Source organism: Pelmatolapia mariae, linkage group LG10_11, assembly GCF_036321145.2.
Source record: "Pelmatolapia mariae isolate MD_Pm_ZW linkage group LG10_11, Pm_UMD_F_2, whole genome shotgun sequence".
Taxonomy (NCBI): Eukaryota; Metazoa; Chordata; class Actinopteri; order Cichliformes; family Cichlidae; genus Pelmatolapia; species Pelmatolapia mariae.
This window is the reverse complement of record NC_086236.1, coordinates 28,525,816-28,543,896: the sequence shown is the minus strand read 5'-3', so window position 1 is coordinate 28,543,896 and position 18,081 is coordinate 28,525,816. Positions and strand designations below refer to the sequence as shown.

Here is an 18,081-nt window from a genome sequence, read left to right as displayed (position 1 = left end):
TTCGTGACGCCAAGCTTGTCATGGAATTTTGTAAATAAAGTCTGCAACACGGAAAGAGCTGTTGTCAAGCTATTTATTACTGCGCAGGAGAGCCAACACACACATCAAACATCACAGTTCACAGTCATGCCAGCTCTGCCCTTGGGGTGTCTCAGCTCCTCTTTTATACCCCCTCCCCACACACAACTTTCTGTATCTTTTAGTTACAACAGGTTTCTGTCCCATGGGCAGTGGCTGGGCAGAGCAACTTCCACCATCTTTTCCCAGGAAGCTCCTGGCACCTGTCATCTTGGGAGTTTCGTCCTTCTACGCCCTAACAGTTAGCAGATAACATAGTGAAACATCATTAGGCCTAGCTAAGCAGTTCTTTACGAGGTCATACTGACACACACTTGCTTCATCTTAAGCAAGGCAAAGGTTATACAAAAATCATACACTAAGATTCTAAACACATAAATCTAAATGTGAGGATAAACTAGAATTTTCCATAACAGGGAGTATATATGAAACTCTTCTTTTGTTTTCTCTGTGGTTTCAGATCTTTTACCAATGATGTCTACAAGTTAAGGCAAATCTGATGTTTAGAAACTGCCAAAAGTAATGGCTGAATGATAATAGCCTTTTAGCTGCAGTAAGAATTAGATTAGATATTTCTGTGTATCCAGATGTACTGGAGGCAGGAGATAGAGCTGATACTTCTGATGAAGCTTTAACCCAAAGGGGAGGCTCAAACTGAAAAAATATTGTGTGATTGATGTACATATACTTTCAAATGTTGGTGTCTGCCTTCCACTGAAACCAAAATTGAGTACTTTGGCATCAACTCAAACCACTGTGTTTGGAGGAAGAGAAATGCTGAGTATGACCCAAATAACACCACTCCCCAAAGCATAATGTGGAAACATTATGCTTTGGGGCAGTTTGTCTAAGGGTAGAGGATGACTTCACTACATTGACAGGGAAATGGACCAGACCATGTTTCTTTTTACTATAGAAAGTAAAATTTTGGATGAGAACCTCCTTCCCTCAACCAAATCACAAAAGATGGGCCGTGTATGGCAGCGGTCCCCAACCTTTTTTGCACCACGGACCGTTTTAATGTCAGATAATATTTTCATGGACCGGCCTTTAAGGTGTTGCAGATAAATACAACAAAATAAAATGATACGACTAAGACAAAAACTGTGGTATTTTGTAAATATAGTAATAAACGCAAATTCACTGTGTAATTGTGTCCTCCTCTCTGCCCCTTAATGCTCTCTGGTCGCTATGGTAATGCTTAAATATTTCTTTCAAAATAAGACACACAACTGCAACACGGGAAAAGTTAACAATAAAAACCCTGAAAACCCTGAAAACCATAAATTTCAACCATCAACTCAACCCAACTTCAACCCAACCATCAACTCTCGTAGACTGGTACCAGACCACTCACGGACCTGTACCGGTCTGTGGCCCGGGGGTTGGGGACCGCTGGTGTATGGGACTTGTAGCTATAGAGTGGCTATAGAAGGTTGTGAAGTGGCCTTGTCAGTCTCCTGACCTCAGTACTATAGCGAGCTGAAGCTTGAAGTTGCCAACCAGGCAACCAAGAAACCTAAAAGACCAAAATCCCACCTGAGAGATATGAAAACCTGATAATAAGAAATTATGCCAAGAAAGTTAGTATTCTTGACCAAGTCCTAAAACTAGGTTTTGCTCCCCAAGATCAAATACTTATTTCACTCAATGACATGCAAATCTGTTTATAATAACTTTTGAGGGGTTTTTAACTCTTGTGTTTTTCTGGGTTGTTTTTTTGGTTGAATTCTGTCTCTATCCAATTAGAGACTATTCATTGTTTTGGAAATGAATAAACTTACAAAGTGGCTTACAAACTTACAAAGTAGCTCAAATAATTATTTCTCCGACTGTATCTAAACTTTCCTTGGTCTGACAAACCTAACCAACATAATAAGACATCTTGTACAATTTTTGAGAGAAATACACCCCTTTGACAGGAGCAAACCTCTGACAGAAAAAGGGTTAGAAATGGCTTTTGCATAAGATTCCCTCTTATAGTTAACCATTAGACAAACTAGCTAATGTAGGCAAAGGTTGTTTTGACAAATCAAATGTCGTCTTTGCAGATCCTCCAACCCTTTTTGCAGCCCTGTGTTAGAACAACATCAAGGGGCAATGGAAGGACCGGAGGGCAACTATCACATTCCTTCATCCAGTCTGTGCCTGAGTCAGACTCCTGTCTGCATCACTGTAGCAAGCAGGTATTGGTCTTCACACACATGGTATATTGTTAGTTCCATAGGTAGTTGGTGAAAGACATAATTTTTGTAGTTTTGCCTCTATTCACCACCACAGTGAATGAAACATTCAAAAAGATAAAATTGATTGAAGTGCAGATTTTCAGCTGTAACTCAAGACTTTTAACAAAAATGTTTAGCAATTTTTGCCTTTAGAACAGCAGTCATTTTTCATGACATAGATTCAGCGGTGTATTGGAATCATTCCTCTGGGTTTTTGGCCTATATTACCACAACAGCATCACACAGGACACGACCCATAATAGTAATGCTTATTGGCTAGTGGATTTAAGAGCAGACCACAGTAACCTCCCTGAACAGGATCCAGTAATCATCACAGTAGTCTCCAGTATGCAGATTGGACAGCACCAGGACCTGACGTGCTCAAGAAGCTGACTGTACTCCTTGAGCATTTGGCAACACAAAAGAACAATCTGCAGATATTTTAGGCACACCTGGAATGGCTAACTAAAGGTTGGACAGTCCTTATCCCGAAGGATCCTCAGAATAGTAGGATAGTCCCATCCCACTACAGGCCAATAACCTGCCTTAATTTCACATGGAAGCTCCTGCCAGGAATCATAGCAGCTAAGATGAATGGGCATATGTCTCAATTCATGAGTGGGGCATAGAAAGGAATTGGCAAAACACCAGAGGGACAAAACATCAGCTACTGGTAGACAGAGCAGTTGCCCAAGACTTGTCTTCACCTTTCACCTTGCTTCTCCAGCTCCTCTCTCCGCCCTTAGTATGTATCCAGCTTCTCATGTTCTTCTTCACATTGTTCTTCCTGATGTAGCTATCACTTTATATAGCTACATCTATCATTACGGCCTTCTTCCTCTGCTTGTCCACTACTACTATGTCCGGTTGGTATGCCATCAACAGTTTTCTGTCTGCATGTCATTAGAGTTTTAGTTGGGGTGCTGTGATTCAGTTACATTTTGTTGCTCATGCAGGTCCTTGGAAAATAGCCCTCCAGAGCTGTCCTTTGAGGAGGAGAGGCCCTGGTCCCTTGAGCCTGGTGAGTCTTTCAAGTGTTAATTAATTTACATTTTTGGCTCATATATTGTTGCTATGAGCAGGTCAGGCTACATCGTTTTTTCATGTTTTGATTAAGGGACCCGTTGAGGCAGAAATTATCTTCTGTATATTTAAAATAAAAGAGTACAAGAAAACTTTCTGTAGAAATTGTGGTGGGATTGTTGCTACTGGCAGACTAGGTCTGGGGCTATTGGTGGCACTAAAAACCTTGTTGCTACAGCTTGTTGCTGTAAAGTGAAAACAGGCATACTAAAAAAAGAGGCAGACATTTTAAAAATGACATATGTGCATCATAATGGGAAACTGAGAAACAAAGCAGCCCCAGACCATCACACTATGACCCCTATATTTTACTGTTGGTTGATGTTCCTTTTCTGAAATGCTGCATTACTTTTACGCCGGGACACACACCTTTGGGGGGGGAGGGAGGTGCATGTTATTCTGCTGATGACAGCAGCACTAATGATCTAGGAAAACCATATATCACTTTACATGTTTTCTTGAATTTTTTTTTTAACAAATGCTACCATCAGATTAAATTTGAAAGCTATAATTGTGGACACTAAAATGCTAACAAAAAGATAGACAGACAAACAGATAAACCAAACTGATTACATACTCCCTCCCTTTGGGGCAACAATGACCCTTTTTTTACAATGAAAGATGGAATTTAACATAGACTGAGTGGCACACTGCTTAAACCTTGTATACAGTACATGCATAGTTTAATGGGGAACTACAAGTACTGGAATTACCACTCATTTTTGTTTGTATCTTTCTTTGTCTCTGTCTATGTACACTACATTATCAACTGTGCCTGTTTTTGTTCTCTGCATTACCATTTACCAGTTCTAAACCAAGCTTAGTGATGTGTGACTCACCATTCATTTCACTGCTGACTAACTGTTTTTTTACAATTTTGGCAAATGTTCTAGTGCACAGGCCCAATAGCACATTTATGTAGCACAAGCATTTCTAACATGTCAGGTTCTAACATTCTTGACTCCAAAGAAAGGCATGGCTTGTCTCATCCATTCTGCCAGTTTTATGGTATTTCCGATATTTGTGTACATCTTTTTTTGTGACGTCAAAATGCAACAGAATTAACAACTCCTGGCTGTGTTCATCAACCTGTTGTTTGTCACATACACGTATATCTTTTGGACAGTCTGGTGGTTCTCTTTTACAGAGCTTACAGAGCTTGTAAGCAAAGCTCTGTCTTCCTTGGACATTGGATCAGGCCTTTGACACTGATGTGGTTCAGCATCTCAGCAAAAGAAATCATCCTTTTGATGTCAGTAAATTGTGAACGTCTAAACCAGGGGTAGGCAACCTTTCTGATGAGGAGTGTCATTTAAAATTTCCTCAGAAGTCAGTGTGCCATATGATTGCATTAGCAATAAATTTAATAACGCTCTATATTAACGGTTACACACTATATAGAACCATTTTATAGAATTATATTTGTTCGCAGATGTTGGCAGCTATCAGCGAATACTTATCAGCTATTTTGAAACAAAAACAAGAACACCATAACAGCAAATGAACTGTACAACAGAAAATGCAAATGCTATTTATGGTGTCCTCACAACAATGATAAGAAAAATAAACTGGGCCAATATGGCATGTTTGTTAATACACTCTGATCTCTGGTCTCCCACTCAGAAACACAGGTCTCCAAGTGTCCAGCATTCAGATGGCTACCTGAGGACACTCATGTGAGAGAAAATCTGCTCACACAGATATGTAGAGCCAAATACTGTCAATAAGTATTTGGCTCTGCAATGTTCTGAAGACAGTTAAACTTGTCAGGTAGTGATGTCCAGCAGGTGAAAATGCAAGCTCCATGAACACGCACAGCTATGGATTCCAGCTGCTTCGATGTTATATGTATGATTTCTATACATTTTATGTCAGATAAAAACTTTGGTTGTAAGCTTCAGATAATTATTTAATAAAAGCGAGACATTTTAAGTGAGAATAAGAAAGTATTTCTTTGTGCCCCCCTTTCCCTGTTAATGCCCTACCTGGCCCCCTGGCAAAACTTTGCTAGACCCGCCCCTGCATAGTTACCAGCTGTCAGCTACCTAAAAAAAAAGGATCCTGGTGTTATTTGTCTCTCAGAAACAGTTCATAACTTCCCTTCAACTCATTCATGTCACCTAAAAGGTAAACCTGTTTCTCCATCACCTGTTCAGCTCTGATGATTCAGTAAGGACATCTACTCGTTCCATCTTCATGTTTCCCTCTCACCAGATATACAAACTGATATCATGACCAGCAGCTTTTACAGCTGTAGCTCCAGCAAACATCAGCTGATACTAGAAAGTAATATTAAATACATTCTAACAACAGCTGATCAAGCTTAAACGTGCTGCTGTTGTTTAGCGCGACATCCGCCGGTTTCCTCTTTCTGGCGCAAAGTGGGCGATAAACAAACAAGAGAGAAAAGCTGATCAGCTGATCATTGATCCGTTTCATGATTGAAGAAGAAACAGGAGAGGGAGGGGGAGAGAATGAGAGAAGAAGAGGCAGCTGTGCAGCGTAACGACAGAATAACTCCAGCTTTGTGTCTTTTTCCATTCTAGCTGAAGTACGGGACAAACTGTCCCTTTTCACCTCAACACGAAACGCGTAATATTTTCTCTCAATGCAGGACGATTCCGTCTTTTTACGGGACGGTTGGCAACTCTACTAACTAACCTTATGAATTAAATTAAGTTCAACATAGGTAACATCAAAGCACCCACCCAGCTGTATAGAAACTCCGTCATGCTAGCTAGTACGCAGTACGAGTTATTGTAACTGACTGTAAAAAGTCAGCACAACGAAAATAAACTACACCTAAACTTGGTTTATATCTGACCCAGATAGATTGCAGGTCATAACTTCTTACCTCAAGTTCAGTTCACCTGACACTCGGACCGGCGGCTACCTCCAGGCTCTCCTCCTGCCTCCCCTTTCTCTCATCCACCTGCTGGCCTCCACCACTTGCTAATTTTACTGAATCTGAGGAAGCACCGCCATAGCCACCACCAAACAACTGAGTTATTTTTACACACCGACCAGCATCTGGCCAATCCACCACCTTTCATTGTTTATACCGTTACAAAGAAAAAAAAAGTCACCGGGCCACCGAGCAAATGCCCAGTATGCCAGATGGCCAGTCCAGCTATGGTCGTGCCATCAGTTAACCTTGCCGACCCCTGGTCTAAACGTTTCCACGCCAGGTCAGTCAAATACATATAGCAGTTTAGCCCGTCCAAAAGGTGGTAACTTTTATTTGTTTAAATCTCGCAACAGTTTAGGTAAAGATAAACTTTAAAGCCTTGGAGAATCAATCTTTTGATAACTCATCTTGTGTGTTCCCAAGGACTTGGAACATTGGTTTGAGACTGCTCAGTAACTTGAGCAGACTGCAGTGTTGACTAGGGCTGCAATGATTCGTTGAGATTTCTGATTAACTTGATTATAAAAAAAATTATCATAAATTTTTTGCTTTGACCAAACTTCAGTGTTCACTGTAGCCACCACATACCCCTTACAGACACACAAACTCACTCATTCACTTGCACAAAAATAGATACACATAAACACACATCTACCTCATCCAGAAGATATGTATTGTCAGAACTCGTTTTACTTTCTGTTAAAAAAACAAAGCATTCTACGTAGACAGAGAATAGGCAGCTTTATTCCTCAGTTTAGAAGGCATATATACCTTAATTTATTTCACTTTGACCTTTGACTGTACTTGAAGTTTTTTATTTATTTTTGCATTTAGGAATATGTTTTCTTTTAAAAAAAAGTCAATTTAATATGGCACATAATACAATCTAGGGTTTTTTTGGGGTTTTTTTTAACAGATATTTTACGCAGTTTGTTAATATCAACACTTCACCGAGTTCTTTTGATTCCTCAGAGGCATCCGATGGAAGACAAAACACTGCTCAGCAGACCATTTAACACTTTATTTCTCTTTCACATTACTTCTAGAAGGGAGATGCGTCCTGCATGACACGTTGCCGCGTATCTCAAAATGGTGGTGTGCCCCTAACAATTTTATTACAGAAGCTCTCTCATTTTAGTCTAAACAACAGTGTCTCAGTAACTTTCCATTAGAGATGGTCCCCTCTTATCTACTTTTTCCCAGGCAAGTGTAGCGAGAGTCTGCAGCTTTCTACTCCCCAAGGACACATGGTCTAATTCCTTTATTTTTCAGGGCTGTGTCCACTTAATGCTATACTATATAACTTTATAACACTTATTAATAAAAATCATAGCATTATTGAGGCATTGTAAATTATTTAATCCCAACAAGTTAAACTTATAAAACCTGCCATTTCTGAAATATAACCCAATGAGCAGTTCCTTTTGAAAGATCTGTTTTTTTCCTTTTGAATCTTTATTATTGCTCATTCATAAGACAAAGTATTTCTTAGCCAATTACTCAATTAATCATTGAAATTATAGATAGAATTCTTGATTACTATAATAATATGCCAAATATCCTTGCTGCTCACTTGAACTTCTGCCACTGTCTGGATATGAATTTGGATCAGAGGTTCAGCTGTATCTATATCTGTTCACAAAATTGCTCAATACAATATCAGAGTCTTCAAACACAGGTGCACCTCGTATGTGTGGACTTCCTCTGTGATTGAATTCCAAGCAGTAAAAATAGTAAATGACTTTCCCAAGTGGTTTTGCAGGGTATACGATCAAAACTTTGAACAATCTCTCAACATACTCATGTGTCAGAAACGTCTGCATTAGTGTAACAGAATTGCTTTGCATGATTTCACACTTGGAGGAAAAATCAAGGCAACACAAGCCAGATGCTAGAGTTTAAAACGGACCTGTTCATTTTGTTGAGCCTTCAGTGTACAGCCATTGCCATTTTGCCAGAAGTGTTAGCAGAAAGGAGGAATAACAAAACCTTTTGACTGTGCTGGAATTCACAGTGCCTTGCCTGCTGGCCATACCAGGTTTTCTGGGTTTTATGAGCCTTGCACATGTTCCCCCAGCTTCCTTGCAATGTCTTGCCAGATGGTGCTTCATTTCGAGTACATATTGCACGACCCCTTTATCACTCCGAGTGGAGGAAGGAGACTCCCAACCCTTCGAGTATAGATCCAAGGGCCCATGTACATCCCAGCCATAGAGTAACTTGTAAGGGGAGAACCCAGTTAAAGGTAGGGGAACTTCTCTGTATGCAAACAGCAGGAAGGGCAGCCATGGGGGTTGGTTCCCTGGTCTTTTAGAAATGAGTGTAGATGACTGGCAGTGACTACAGGAGGTTTTGGTCTGACTTCCTTGAAAGACATGTTTTCTGGCATATGGAGCATGCACTTCAGGATTTCTGTATGTCTGCATACATTAAAGGCCAAAAGAACTGTGAACTGGATACATGTTTTTTGGCGGGAAGGTTTCTGGCCCAGGGGAGGGTGTGTGTTAGGTACATGATAAAGGGCCTAGGGACCAGGGATCACAAGATATTGGTGGTCACAGTCAACTGCATATAACACATGCTTATTAAAAATGAACTTTTCATTTCCCCTCTCACTTTCCGTTTTCCCCTTCAGTAACCTTAGCAAACAAGTTTTTCAATGTCTCATCCTCCCTACAACTCCATTCCCGGGATAACATCAACAGGCAGGCTCTGTACCACCCCAAAAGACAACACCTAGGACTGTTCATTAATGGTCACTGTCACATCAGCTTTGGGGTAACGATGCTTATCAGCATGTACACACAAAATTTCCTCCTGTCTGCTATAATCCACATTGCTCACTGGTACCATACAATGGTTAACCAAAGACATTTCCAACAAAGCAGTAACTCGCTGACTATTGACATTTACCATTTTCTAAGCGCTGCATTTCCACTGTCTTTCCCTGTGGGCTCCATCTCCTGCTGGGGTGCATAGCTATCCCCTGTGACCTTAGCTTTGCAGATGGGGCACACAGAAGTTTTGTGGCCTGGCTGCTGGCAATAATAACAAACAAGGTCCTTACCAGAGGTTTGTAAGTTTAGTGGTTCTCTTGTGGCTCTGGTTTACTCTCTGTCTTTGTTGGACCTGGCAGAGAAGACTGGAGCACTTGTTTTTGGTGCCCAGTGGAGCATGAAGCCAGAGCCCCTTTACAAGCATTGCAATACTGTACCACAAGCTTAGCAGCCGTAAGTCCATCTGCTGGCTTGTACTCCCTCACCCAGGTCTTCACCTTCACTGTGAGCACCCAGGTTTTCTGTCAGAAAAATTGTCTTATAAAGTGAGACACAGAGCAGCAAGTTTAACATATTTAAAAAATAAAGGGTGTTTATGTACAGTGGAGGATCAGCAGACTGGGTAAAAGACATATCAGGCAGTTTGTACCATCATTCCAGGAACAATCCCATCGAAGGCCTTGGACTGAATGGTGTCTCCAGGATTGTGGAACGGGTTACACATTATGTCAGTAAACAAGTTGTGCAACTTCCTGAACATACTTCTTATTTCATTACTTGCAAGGGAGCAACAGCAAAGTCTATGCAAGTGTTCGTCAGGGTGATCCTGTTGAGCCTTTTTATACATTTCACTAATCACACACTTCTGGGAAAATATATGTGTGACTTATTGCTGTAATAATATATTATAGTCAACCATATCGAACGCTGCACTGAGGTCTAGCAGGACAAGCACAGAGATAAGTCCACTGTCAGAAGCCATAAGAAGATCATTTGTAACGCGGTTTCTGTGCTGTGATGAGCTCTGAAACCTGACTGAAACTCTTCAAATTAAGCCATTTCTCTGCAGATGATCTGTTAACTGTTTGACAACTACTCTTTCAAGAATTTTTGAGATGAAAGGAAGGCTGGAGATTGGCCTATAATTAGCTAAGACCGCTGGGTCAAGAGATGGCTTTTTAAGTAACAGTTTAACTACTGCCAGCTTGAAGGCCTGGGATACATAGCTGATTATTAGAGCTAGGTTCATCATATTTAAGATTGAAGCATTAATTAATGGTAGGACTTCTTGAGCAGTACAGTAGGCGCAGTAGGAATGGGGTCTAAAAAAACAGTAATTATATATATATATATATATATATATATATATATATATATATATATATATATATATATATATATATGACTTCATGGATTTATTCACTACTCAAATTATATATATATATATATATATATATATATATATATATATATATATATATATATATATATATATAGTTGGTTATCATTTAGTGTAGTGTGGTCTGCTTTTTAGACAATCCCAGTTGGGAAAAGAAAGAACTGACAGCTGGAGCATCTCAAGAAAACAGATTTTAAAACTCACCAATGGAGAAATTAAAGGCTACAATAATTTGTATGTCTATTTATTTATGTCTATTTATAGAGCTCCATTTCATTTTAGCAAACACATTTTATCTATTGTCACATAATATCCTGTTTGACCTGAGACATGAAAAAATAACAAGCATAATGATTTACTCCCATTTTATGAAAAGTTAACATGACAAGAAAAATCGTAACAGCTAGGATTTATATATAACAATAACAACCATTAAACAATGAATCCCACATTGTTGTGAGAGGAAGACAGGATAAAAGACATGCTGTGGAAGAGAGCCAGCGATTAATAACAAGTAAGGTGTGTTTATAACACCAGAGAGGTGTAAACACATTGTGAGAAAGGTGATTGAAGAAGAAACATTCAGTGCTGTAAGATAATTACACTTCAAAAGATATCTTGGAATAAGAAAAAATATCTAGACTTTAGACAAGTGAGAAATATCTTAAAAGAAGTGTTGAGACACTCATTCCAAGTACTTTATTATGTCAAATAAACTCAAAACTGGCCCATCAGTGCTTCTTTCAGCATCACTTCTTTCTCACTTTTGAGAGGACGATTTTTGTGGTCACCAGTCTTTCACAGGGGTAACAACCATTCTCACTATGGACAATTTAGAATCAATCAACCAATTAACCTAACTCAGTTAAGTGCATGTCTTTGGACTGTGGGAGAGAGCGCCCATAGGAAGAGGCCCAAGTCAGATGGTGGAGTCAAACCCAGGACCTTCTTGCTGTGAAGTAGCAGTGTTAACCACTGCACCACTTTCTTGACTGTGTGTTAAAGTTTGAACAGAAAGAAAATTTAGAAAGAAAAGATGCAATATTGTGTCAGACTGGCTGTTTGAACCTTTCTTTGCTTCCACAGGTGGATGTTCAGAATCCATCGGTGAGTTAGTCTCAGGGGCAGCACATACTACCCTCTGCCCCTTCAACATCCAAAAGACACCATCTGACTATGACTTTCTACTTCCCCAACCAGGTAGCCCTCCCTAACAGTGCATGTACCTCCTCTCACTCAGCCATAGCTTCCTGTGCATGTCAGCTGTTTCATGCTGCCTGTCCTGTCTGTGTTCCTCCTGCAGACATGACAATGCATCTGTGCCATTTGCTGTGCTAACTATAAGTGCCCTTTGAACAATGTTGTATAACTCATCAGTAAACACAGATGATTACTATATAACACGATATTTAATTACACAATTTTATTCTATGAAGTTAAGTGTGGTACACTAATTATTGGAGCCATTTAATAAGCTCCCTGCTATAGTATGATCTGATTATGAGCAGGATGCATGTGCATATGTCTTTGTGTCATGAATGGATGGGTATGTGTGAGTGAGTGAATGGCCTGGGTGTGTGTGTGTGTGTGCACAGCTGGGCACAGCCCAGTGTTTGGGGCTCGCTGTCCCTTTGGGACATTGCTGCAGTTCCCAAGGATGTGGCCCTGCCTTTGGTTCCAGGGCGTGTGGCTGGATGTTCGGGCGTGGTTGTTGATCTGCTTCATTGGGGTTAGCTTATTTGGCGCGGGGGTGGTTCTCCGGAGCCTGGGGCCCTGGGCAGCCCACTACAGCTAGTGACCAGCCTCTGGTGGAGCTGGCGTATTTTGGCTTCTCAAGTGACAAAGACACATACACTGACACGAACACACACGCACAAAATCTATATTTAAAAAAAAATTCCCCGCTCGCCCCTGCGGGCGGGCTATCCTTCAAGATCAGGTCCTCTGCCAGAGGCCTGGAAGCTTGAGGGTCCTGCGCAGTATCTTAGCTGTTCCTAGGACTGCGCTCTTCTGGACAGAGATCTCCGATGTTGTTCCTGGGATCTGCTGGAGGCACTCGCCTAGCTTGGGAGTCACTGCACCTAGTGCTCCGATTACCACTGGGATCACCGTTACCTTCACCCTCCACATCTTCCCGAGGTCTTCTCAGAGCCCTTGGTATTTCTCAAGCTTCTTGTGTTCCTTCTTCCTGATGTTGCCGTCATTCGGGACTGCTACATCGATCACTACGGCCGTCTTCTTCTGTCTACCACCACTATGTCCGGTTGGTTAGCCACCACCATTTTGTCCGTCTGTATTTGGAAGTCCCACAGGATCTTAGCTCGGACATTCTCCACCACCCCTGGGGGCCTCGTCCATTTTGACCTTGGGACGTCCAGGTTATACTCCGCACAGATGTTCCTGTACACTATGCCACTTGGTTATGCCATTCCATGTATGCCCTTGCCTGCTAGCATCTTGCACCCTGCTGTTATACATATATATGTAAATATATATATATATATATATATATATATATATATATATATATATATATATATATATATATATACATACATACAGGCATTTTACTTTAACTGTCATGATATCATTCCAGAACTCCAACATATGGTCTTCATATGGTCTTCATTTGAATACTCAGATATATCTGACTGATTATAATCATTTTTGTATGTTTGATGTCTTAGCACCACCTCAGGGTGTAGAAGAGTCACACATTCATGCCGAATTCAGCCTTTTTTCCTCAATACTTTTCCTTTTTTAGCATTCTCCTGAAAGGCAGCATGCCTTTAGTATGTAATCCGTAGGACTGCAAGACTGCACATAGTTTAGAATTCTTAGTCAGCTACCTCCTCATAGAATAAGTATATACTGTCAATCAGGACAGAGCAAAAAACCCCAAAACAGAACTCTAGCATCTGGCTTGTGTTCCCTTACAGTATTTGAAGACACCTTAAACAGCTGCCCTCCATCCCAGCCTCCTCCTCCTCCTCCACCTGTGAGACACAGCTTTACTGAGCCGCCCTCATCATCCTCATCCTGTAACTCTTCCATATCATCCAACTCTGTTATCACTCAACTACACATGCCCCCCTCTGGACACGAGCATGCCCTGTTAACTCCAGGTAAAGTTTTTTTAAAAAAAAAACAAGCTAAATAAATCGTTTTAGGGCATTATATTTCTCAGTGTAATAAGTGTTACACTTATTATTTACAACATTACTTTGCTCGTGTTGGCTTGTGTGCGTGACTTTCTCTGTTGTCCAGACTCAGTTTTTGGCATGGTGAACAGTGCTGCTCCCTCGCATCCAGCCAAAAGGCAAACGGACAATGTGAAAAGCTCCAGAGACATCCTGGAGTACAACCATCCAGGTACAACCTCTCACTAAAGAGACCATCCTGTCTCTTTAGTGAGTGTTCACTGAGCTCATGGGCAGTTAGTAATACTGAAAACATATGTAAGTAGTATTAAAGTTGTCAAATTGTAGATAAAGTCACAGAGGCAGCACCCTGTGCTGGGCAAGCTGGATGCGTGGATTCATGCAGTTGATGGTAAACTCCATGACTAAGCAACAGGGGATCTTAATATAGTGCTCAGTCGGTGTATAAATGACTGCATGTTTTATAGGTTTCAGACCTTTCATGTTGGGAGTGGAAGATCAAAATTTTAAGATCTAGATGCCTTTGAAATTGTGCAGAACCAAAAATTTCTCCTTCAGTTAACCAAAGGAGAAATTTTTGGTTAAAAGGTTCAGAGAAGAAAAGGTATTTTTTCATGTGTTGACTTGAGAAATCTCATCAACATGGATTCTTCTTTATGTCCCTAGCAACTTTTCAATGAAGACAGTAAGACTGCTTTTATACAAATAGGCTTAATTCCTTTCAGTCAGAGGAGTAGAAAGGCAGGGGAACATCTAGGACATTTCTACATGGTTAGAATCTCATGACTTCATGAAAAATGTCTGAAATCTGAAGGTGCAGGAAAAAGATCAGTACGCTGATAAGCAGTGTTTAGTCTTCTCCTTCCTAAGTTTTCCACTGACATCATTTCTCTCCTCTTCCTCGAAGTATCACTGGACTGTTTGCAGGCACCAGCGAGGCCACCCAAGCCATATCCCAGGAAGAGTCCTCCAGAAATACAACCAGAAAAACCACACAGCCTGGAGCTGGAGAGTGAAGATGCAAAGATAGCCAAGCTGATGGGCGAGGGTTTCGCTTTTGACGATGTGAAGCGAGCACTGATGATTGCTCAGTACAAAGTGGATGTGGCCCGAAGCATCCTGCGAGAATTTGCCTTAGTGGCCCCCAGACTCAACCTCTAGTCCTAACAGATTGTGAAAGTGGAGCACAGCGATGAGGCCGTGCCTCTAAAAAGGGCTTCTTTATTCTCTTTGGTCTCAGAATTTTAGGGAAAAATGGTGAGGGAAAGAAACAGAAATATTTCAAGGGAGACTTAGTTTTTGTTGCCAAACAGAGATGACATGCACAACAAAGTGGCTAAAACCAAATCACTGCAGAGCATCAAAAAAGGGAAAGATATGGCTGTGAATGATTAAACCTGTGAAAAAAGAAGAGGCTTGTTATGTTTACAGTGAACTTTGCCAGTGCTGGCCTCTGGTTTTAATTCTTCTGTGTGTCTGGGTGCGTGGACCAGATCATGCTACTGCTGCTACTGTCCTTTCACATTACTCAGAGCTGAAAGATTCTTATAATAGCAAAACAGTTTCAGCTACACGTTGTCAGAGGGTCAGTTTTCATAACCAGTGGGGTGAGCCTTTCTCCAAGATGTTTCTTCTCTAGCTGCTTTCCACCCTCTCCTCTCTTTAGTGCCTTCTGTTTTACTTCCTCCTCCTCTTCCCGTATGTGTTTTTCAGAATACTCCATTTTTTGCCCAGAGTTTGACATAGTAATTGTACTACGTGTAGAGGAATAAATACTTTATTTGGACAAGAAAAGCAGAGGAGAAGCATGGGAGGGCTAATTTTGCTCCTCACTTCTGTTCCTACACCGGGGGGGTGTTTATTATTATGTTTTTCATCTTTGGGCAGCAAGCCTAGGAATGTATTTGTTCTCCATAAGTGACCTTTACCTTTTTTCATTCCCTCAGGCCTAGTTTTTTTCTTTAAGTGATGGTGTGTTTAATGTTTGTGGATGTTTGATTTGTCTGTGTCTAAAGCCAAGTTTAAAGAAATGACAGGAACGGGTGCAGTTCCATAAAACATACATATCTGTTAGATCTCAGAGATGAGACGATCCACAGCCACCTGTCTCCCATCTCACACTGAAAATGTTCACATCCACACATGATGGAGGAAGCACTCTCAGCCTGATTTTGAGAGAGTGTGACTTGATAGCTTGCATGTGAACACAATGGAGAAGAACAAAATACTGCAGAGGTTTCAAAACACAAGACCAGTTATATGCACGGTCATTGTAATCTTAAAAACCCTTACCTCACAATATGGCATCTGCTACAGGAAAAACAGCATAAAAACTTACCAAGTTTGTGAAGCACCATGTGCTTCACAAACTGCTACAACAACTTCAATGTTAATCAACCAAAACAACGACAGGTTAAAGCCTAAACCAAGAAAAGACACAATAGTGTCATAATAAAGAAACTTATCATGGGATGTCCCTCGGCGCCCTGAGGCTAAGCAGTGTTTCAGGGTTTCTTTATCACAAAGAAAAGTTTAAAGCCTAATCTTGAAAGTGCAGTGCCTGTCTCCTGAATCCAAACTGAATGATCTGCTGCCCATTCTGTTTTTCAAAAGTTACAATTTTAGCCAAAGACATGGGGTTGCATCTTAAAAGATATGTGGTGTAAAACTCAAATCAAACATCTTGTGCTACCTACTGTGGTGATCCCTTTGTGATAAGGGAGCAACTGAAGACAGCTTTTATACTGAGTATGCAGACCATAAAATCAAAATTGTATGGTCTGCAGTGACCTTTCCCTTCAGGGGGACTAATTGAACCTAACAATTACACATATTCACAGAATCCAGTCAGGTGTTAATATTTGTTCCTTTAATATGTCAAATATCTGGAATTCCATAATAATTTCACCTCATAATTTGAGACTGTGATAAAAATTTACTTTCCAAAGTAATTTTTGAGATTTCCTGAACAATTTCTTTGAAGAAAACAAGCTCTCAGGTGATGTGACACGTTGTAAATCGTTTATCTAGGTGATTTCTGTTTTTTAAGACCTATTTTGATATTTTTCTGTAATTGCTTTCATGCATTTGTCAAACCTGCGGATTTGTTGAAATCGTGTCTTATCATATGAACAATTTATCCTTTGTTCTGAGTTTTTAAGTCAATAAATCAAGACTCCCTATTACAAAAACAAACAACCGAGGTCAAAAAGTTGAACTGTCCTTAGATTAAATAGTAGATAAACTGTCGTTTTTATACGTTTAAACTTTGCTTGCATGTTTGCTTACATAACATTCGCAGACAGCATGCTGCCTAGATTAAACTAGGTCCTATTTTCCTGTTTTCACTTCCACATTCCAATTTTATGGTCATTCACTGTTAGACTATCAAAATAATCTGAGTTGATAAGTGATAGTGTTTCATTGTTTGTTTGTTTTTCACAGAGCCCACTCTGATTGAGGCTTTTCAAATGGAAATAAAACAGTTCAGTCAAAACTTTGTTATACCGTATATACAAGAAAATGATATTCACAGATCTACTAACACAGCTCACTGGCTTTGTGTGTTAGTCTTTAAATGGTTCAGTTGTATTTATAGTGTGAGTGTGATCCCCAGCATGAAGGCCTTTTTTTTTTACTTGAGTATTTAGTTCATGTTTTGGAACAAGCCAAGGTTTTTAACAGGCTTCTCCATGATAAAGTTCAACAGATTCACATTTCTACCAGATTAACATGCAAAAATGTGAATGTGGCTCTACCCCAGCCTCGTTCATGTATTAATGGAGACAGGGAGTTTACACATATCTGGAACCACAACACTGATATTCCACATTCTGATATGCCATTTAGTGGCATTCCCCCTTAACTCGATGGTTTACTTTTGCAGTGGTTCTTTTGTATAGCAACCATCTTTCCTAAGCTCAGTATTGTCCATTCTGTTTGGACACCCTTGTGATGGGCTTAAATAACCTTTGGTTGCAAAGGGCAATTTTAATGTTCTGAATTCATTTACATATTAATGTGCTCTAGTGAAAGAAATGTATTGATAATATGTCATGCATAATGTGCATTGTATGTTTATATTTATGTTATTCATGCTTTTTCTTGATTGGTTGATTTTTTTAAATCAATAATAAACAGTCACAGTTACCTATTAAATGGTTTGTGTTCGTGTATGCCAAGGTTATTAACCCTAAATCTGATGTGTGCATGCCCTTTCACAACCCTTTTCTGACAGCTTGTGTTTAAAATACACTCTTTTAGCCAGTGGCTTCTAGTGAAAATGCAACAGTAAAAACAAAGGTATCCATCCTCTTGTGCTTATTCAATTCAGGCTCCTGGGGCTGGAGCCTCTCCCAACTACTATAGAGCAACAAAGCTATGTCATCAGTAATTATGACACAGAACTTCCCTCTGACCACAAGCTACTCAAGTCAGATCAGGAGGAAGG

General features: G+C 40.2%; 1 protein-coding gene across 4 annotated transcripts in view; it reads left to right on the top strand.

Annotated features, from left to right (window-relative positions):
- cblb (Cbl proto-oncogene B, E3 ubiquitin protein ligase) overlaps positions 1–17,771 on the top strand; it is a 125,552-nt gene extending 107,781 nt beyond the window's left edge. For 2 of the 4 annotated variants that reach the window (XM_063487873.1, XM_063487876.1), the window contains 6 exons: positions 2,130–2,264; positions 3,260–3,324; positions 11,557–11,670; positions 13,410–13,595; positions 13,738–13,842; positions 14,539–17,771. In XM_063487873.1, the coding sequence (XP_063343943.1) occupies positions 2,130–2,264; positions 3,260–3,324; positions 11,557–11,670; positions 13,410–13,595; positions 13,738–13,842; positions 14,539–14,792 (859 nt within the window). In that variant the 3' untranslated portion in view covers positions 14,793–17,771. The remainder of the gene's footprint in view (positions 1–2,129; positions 2,265–3,259; positions 3,325–11,556; positions 11,671–13,409; positions 13,596–13,737; positions 13,843–14,538) is intronic. The other 2 variants (XM_063487874.1, XM_063487875.1) reach the window with 2 other exon arrangements.
- The last annotated feature ends 310 nt before the right edge of the window (positions 17,772–18,081 follow it).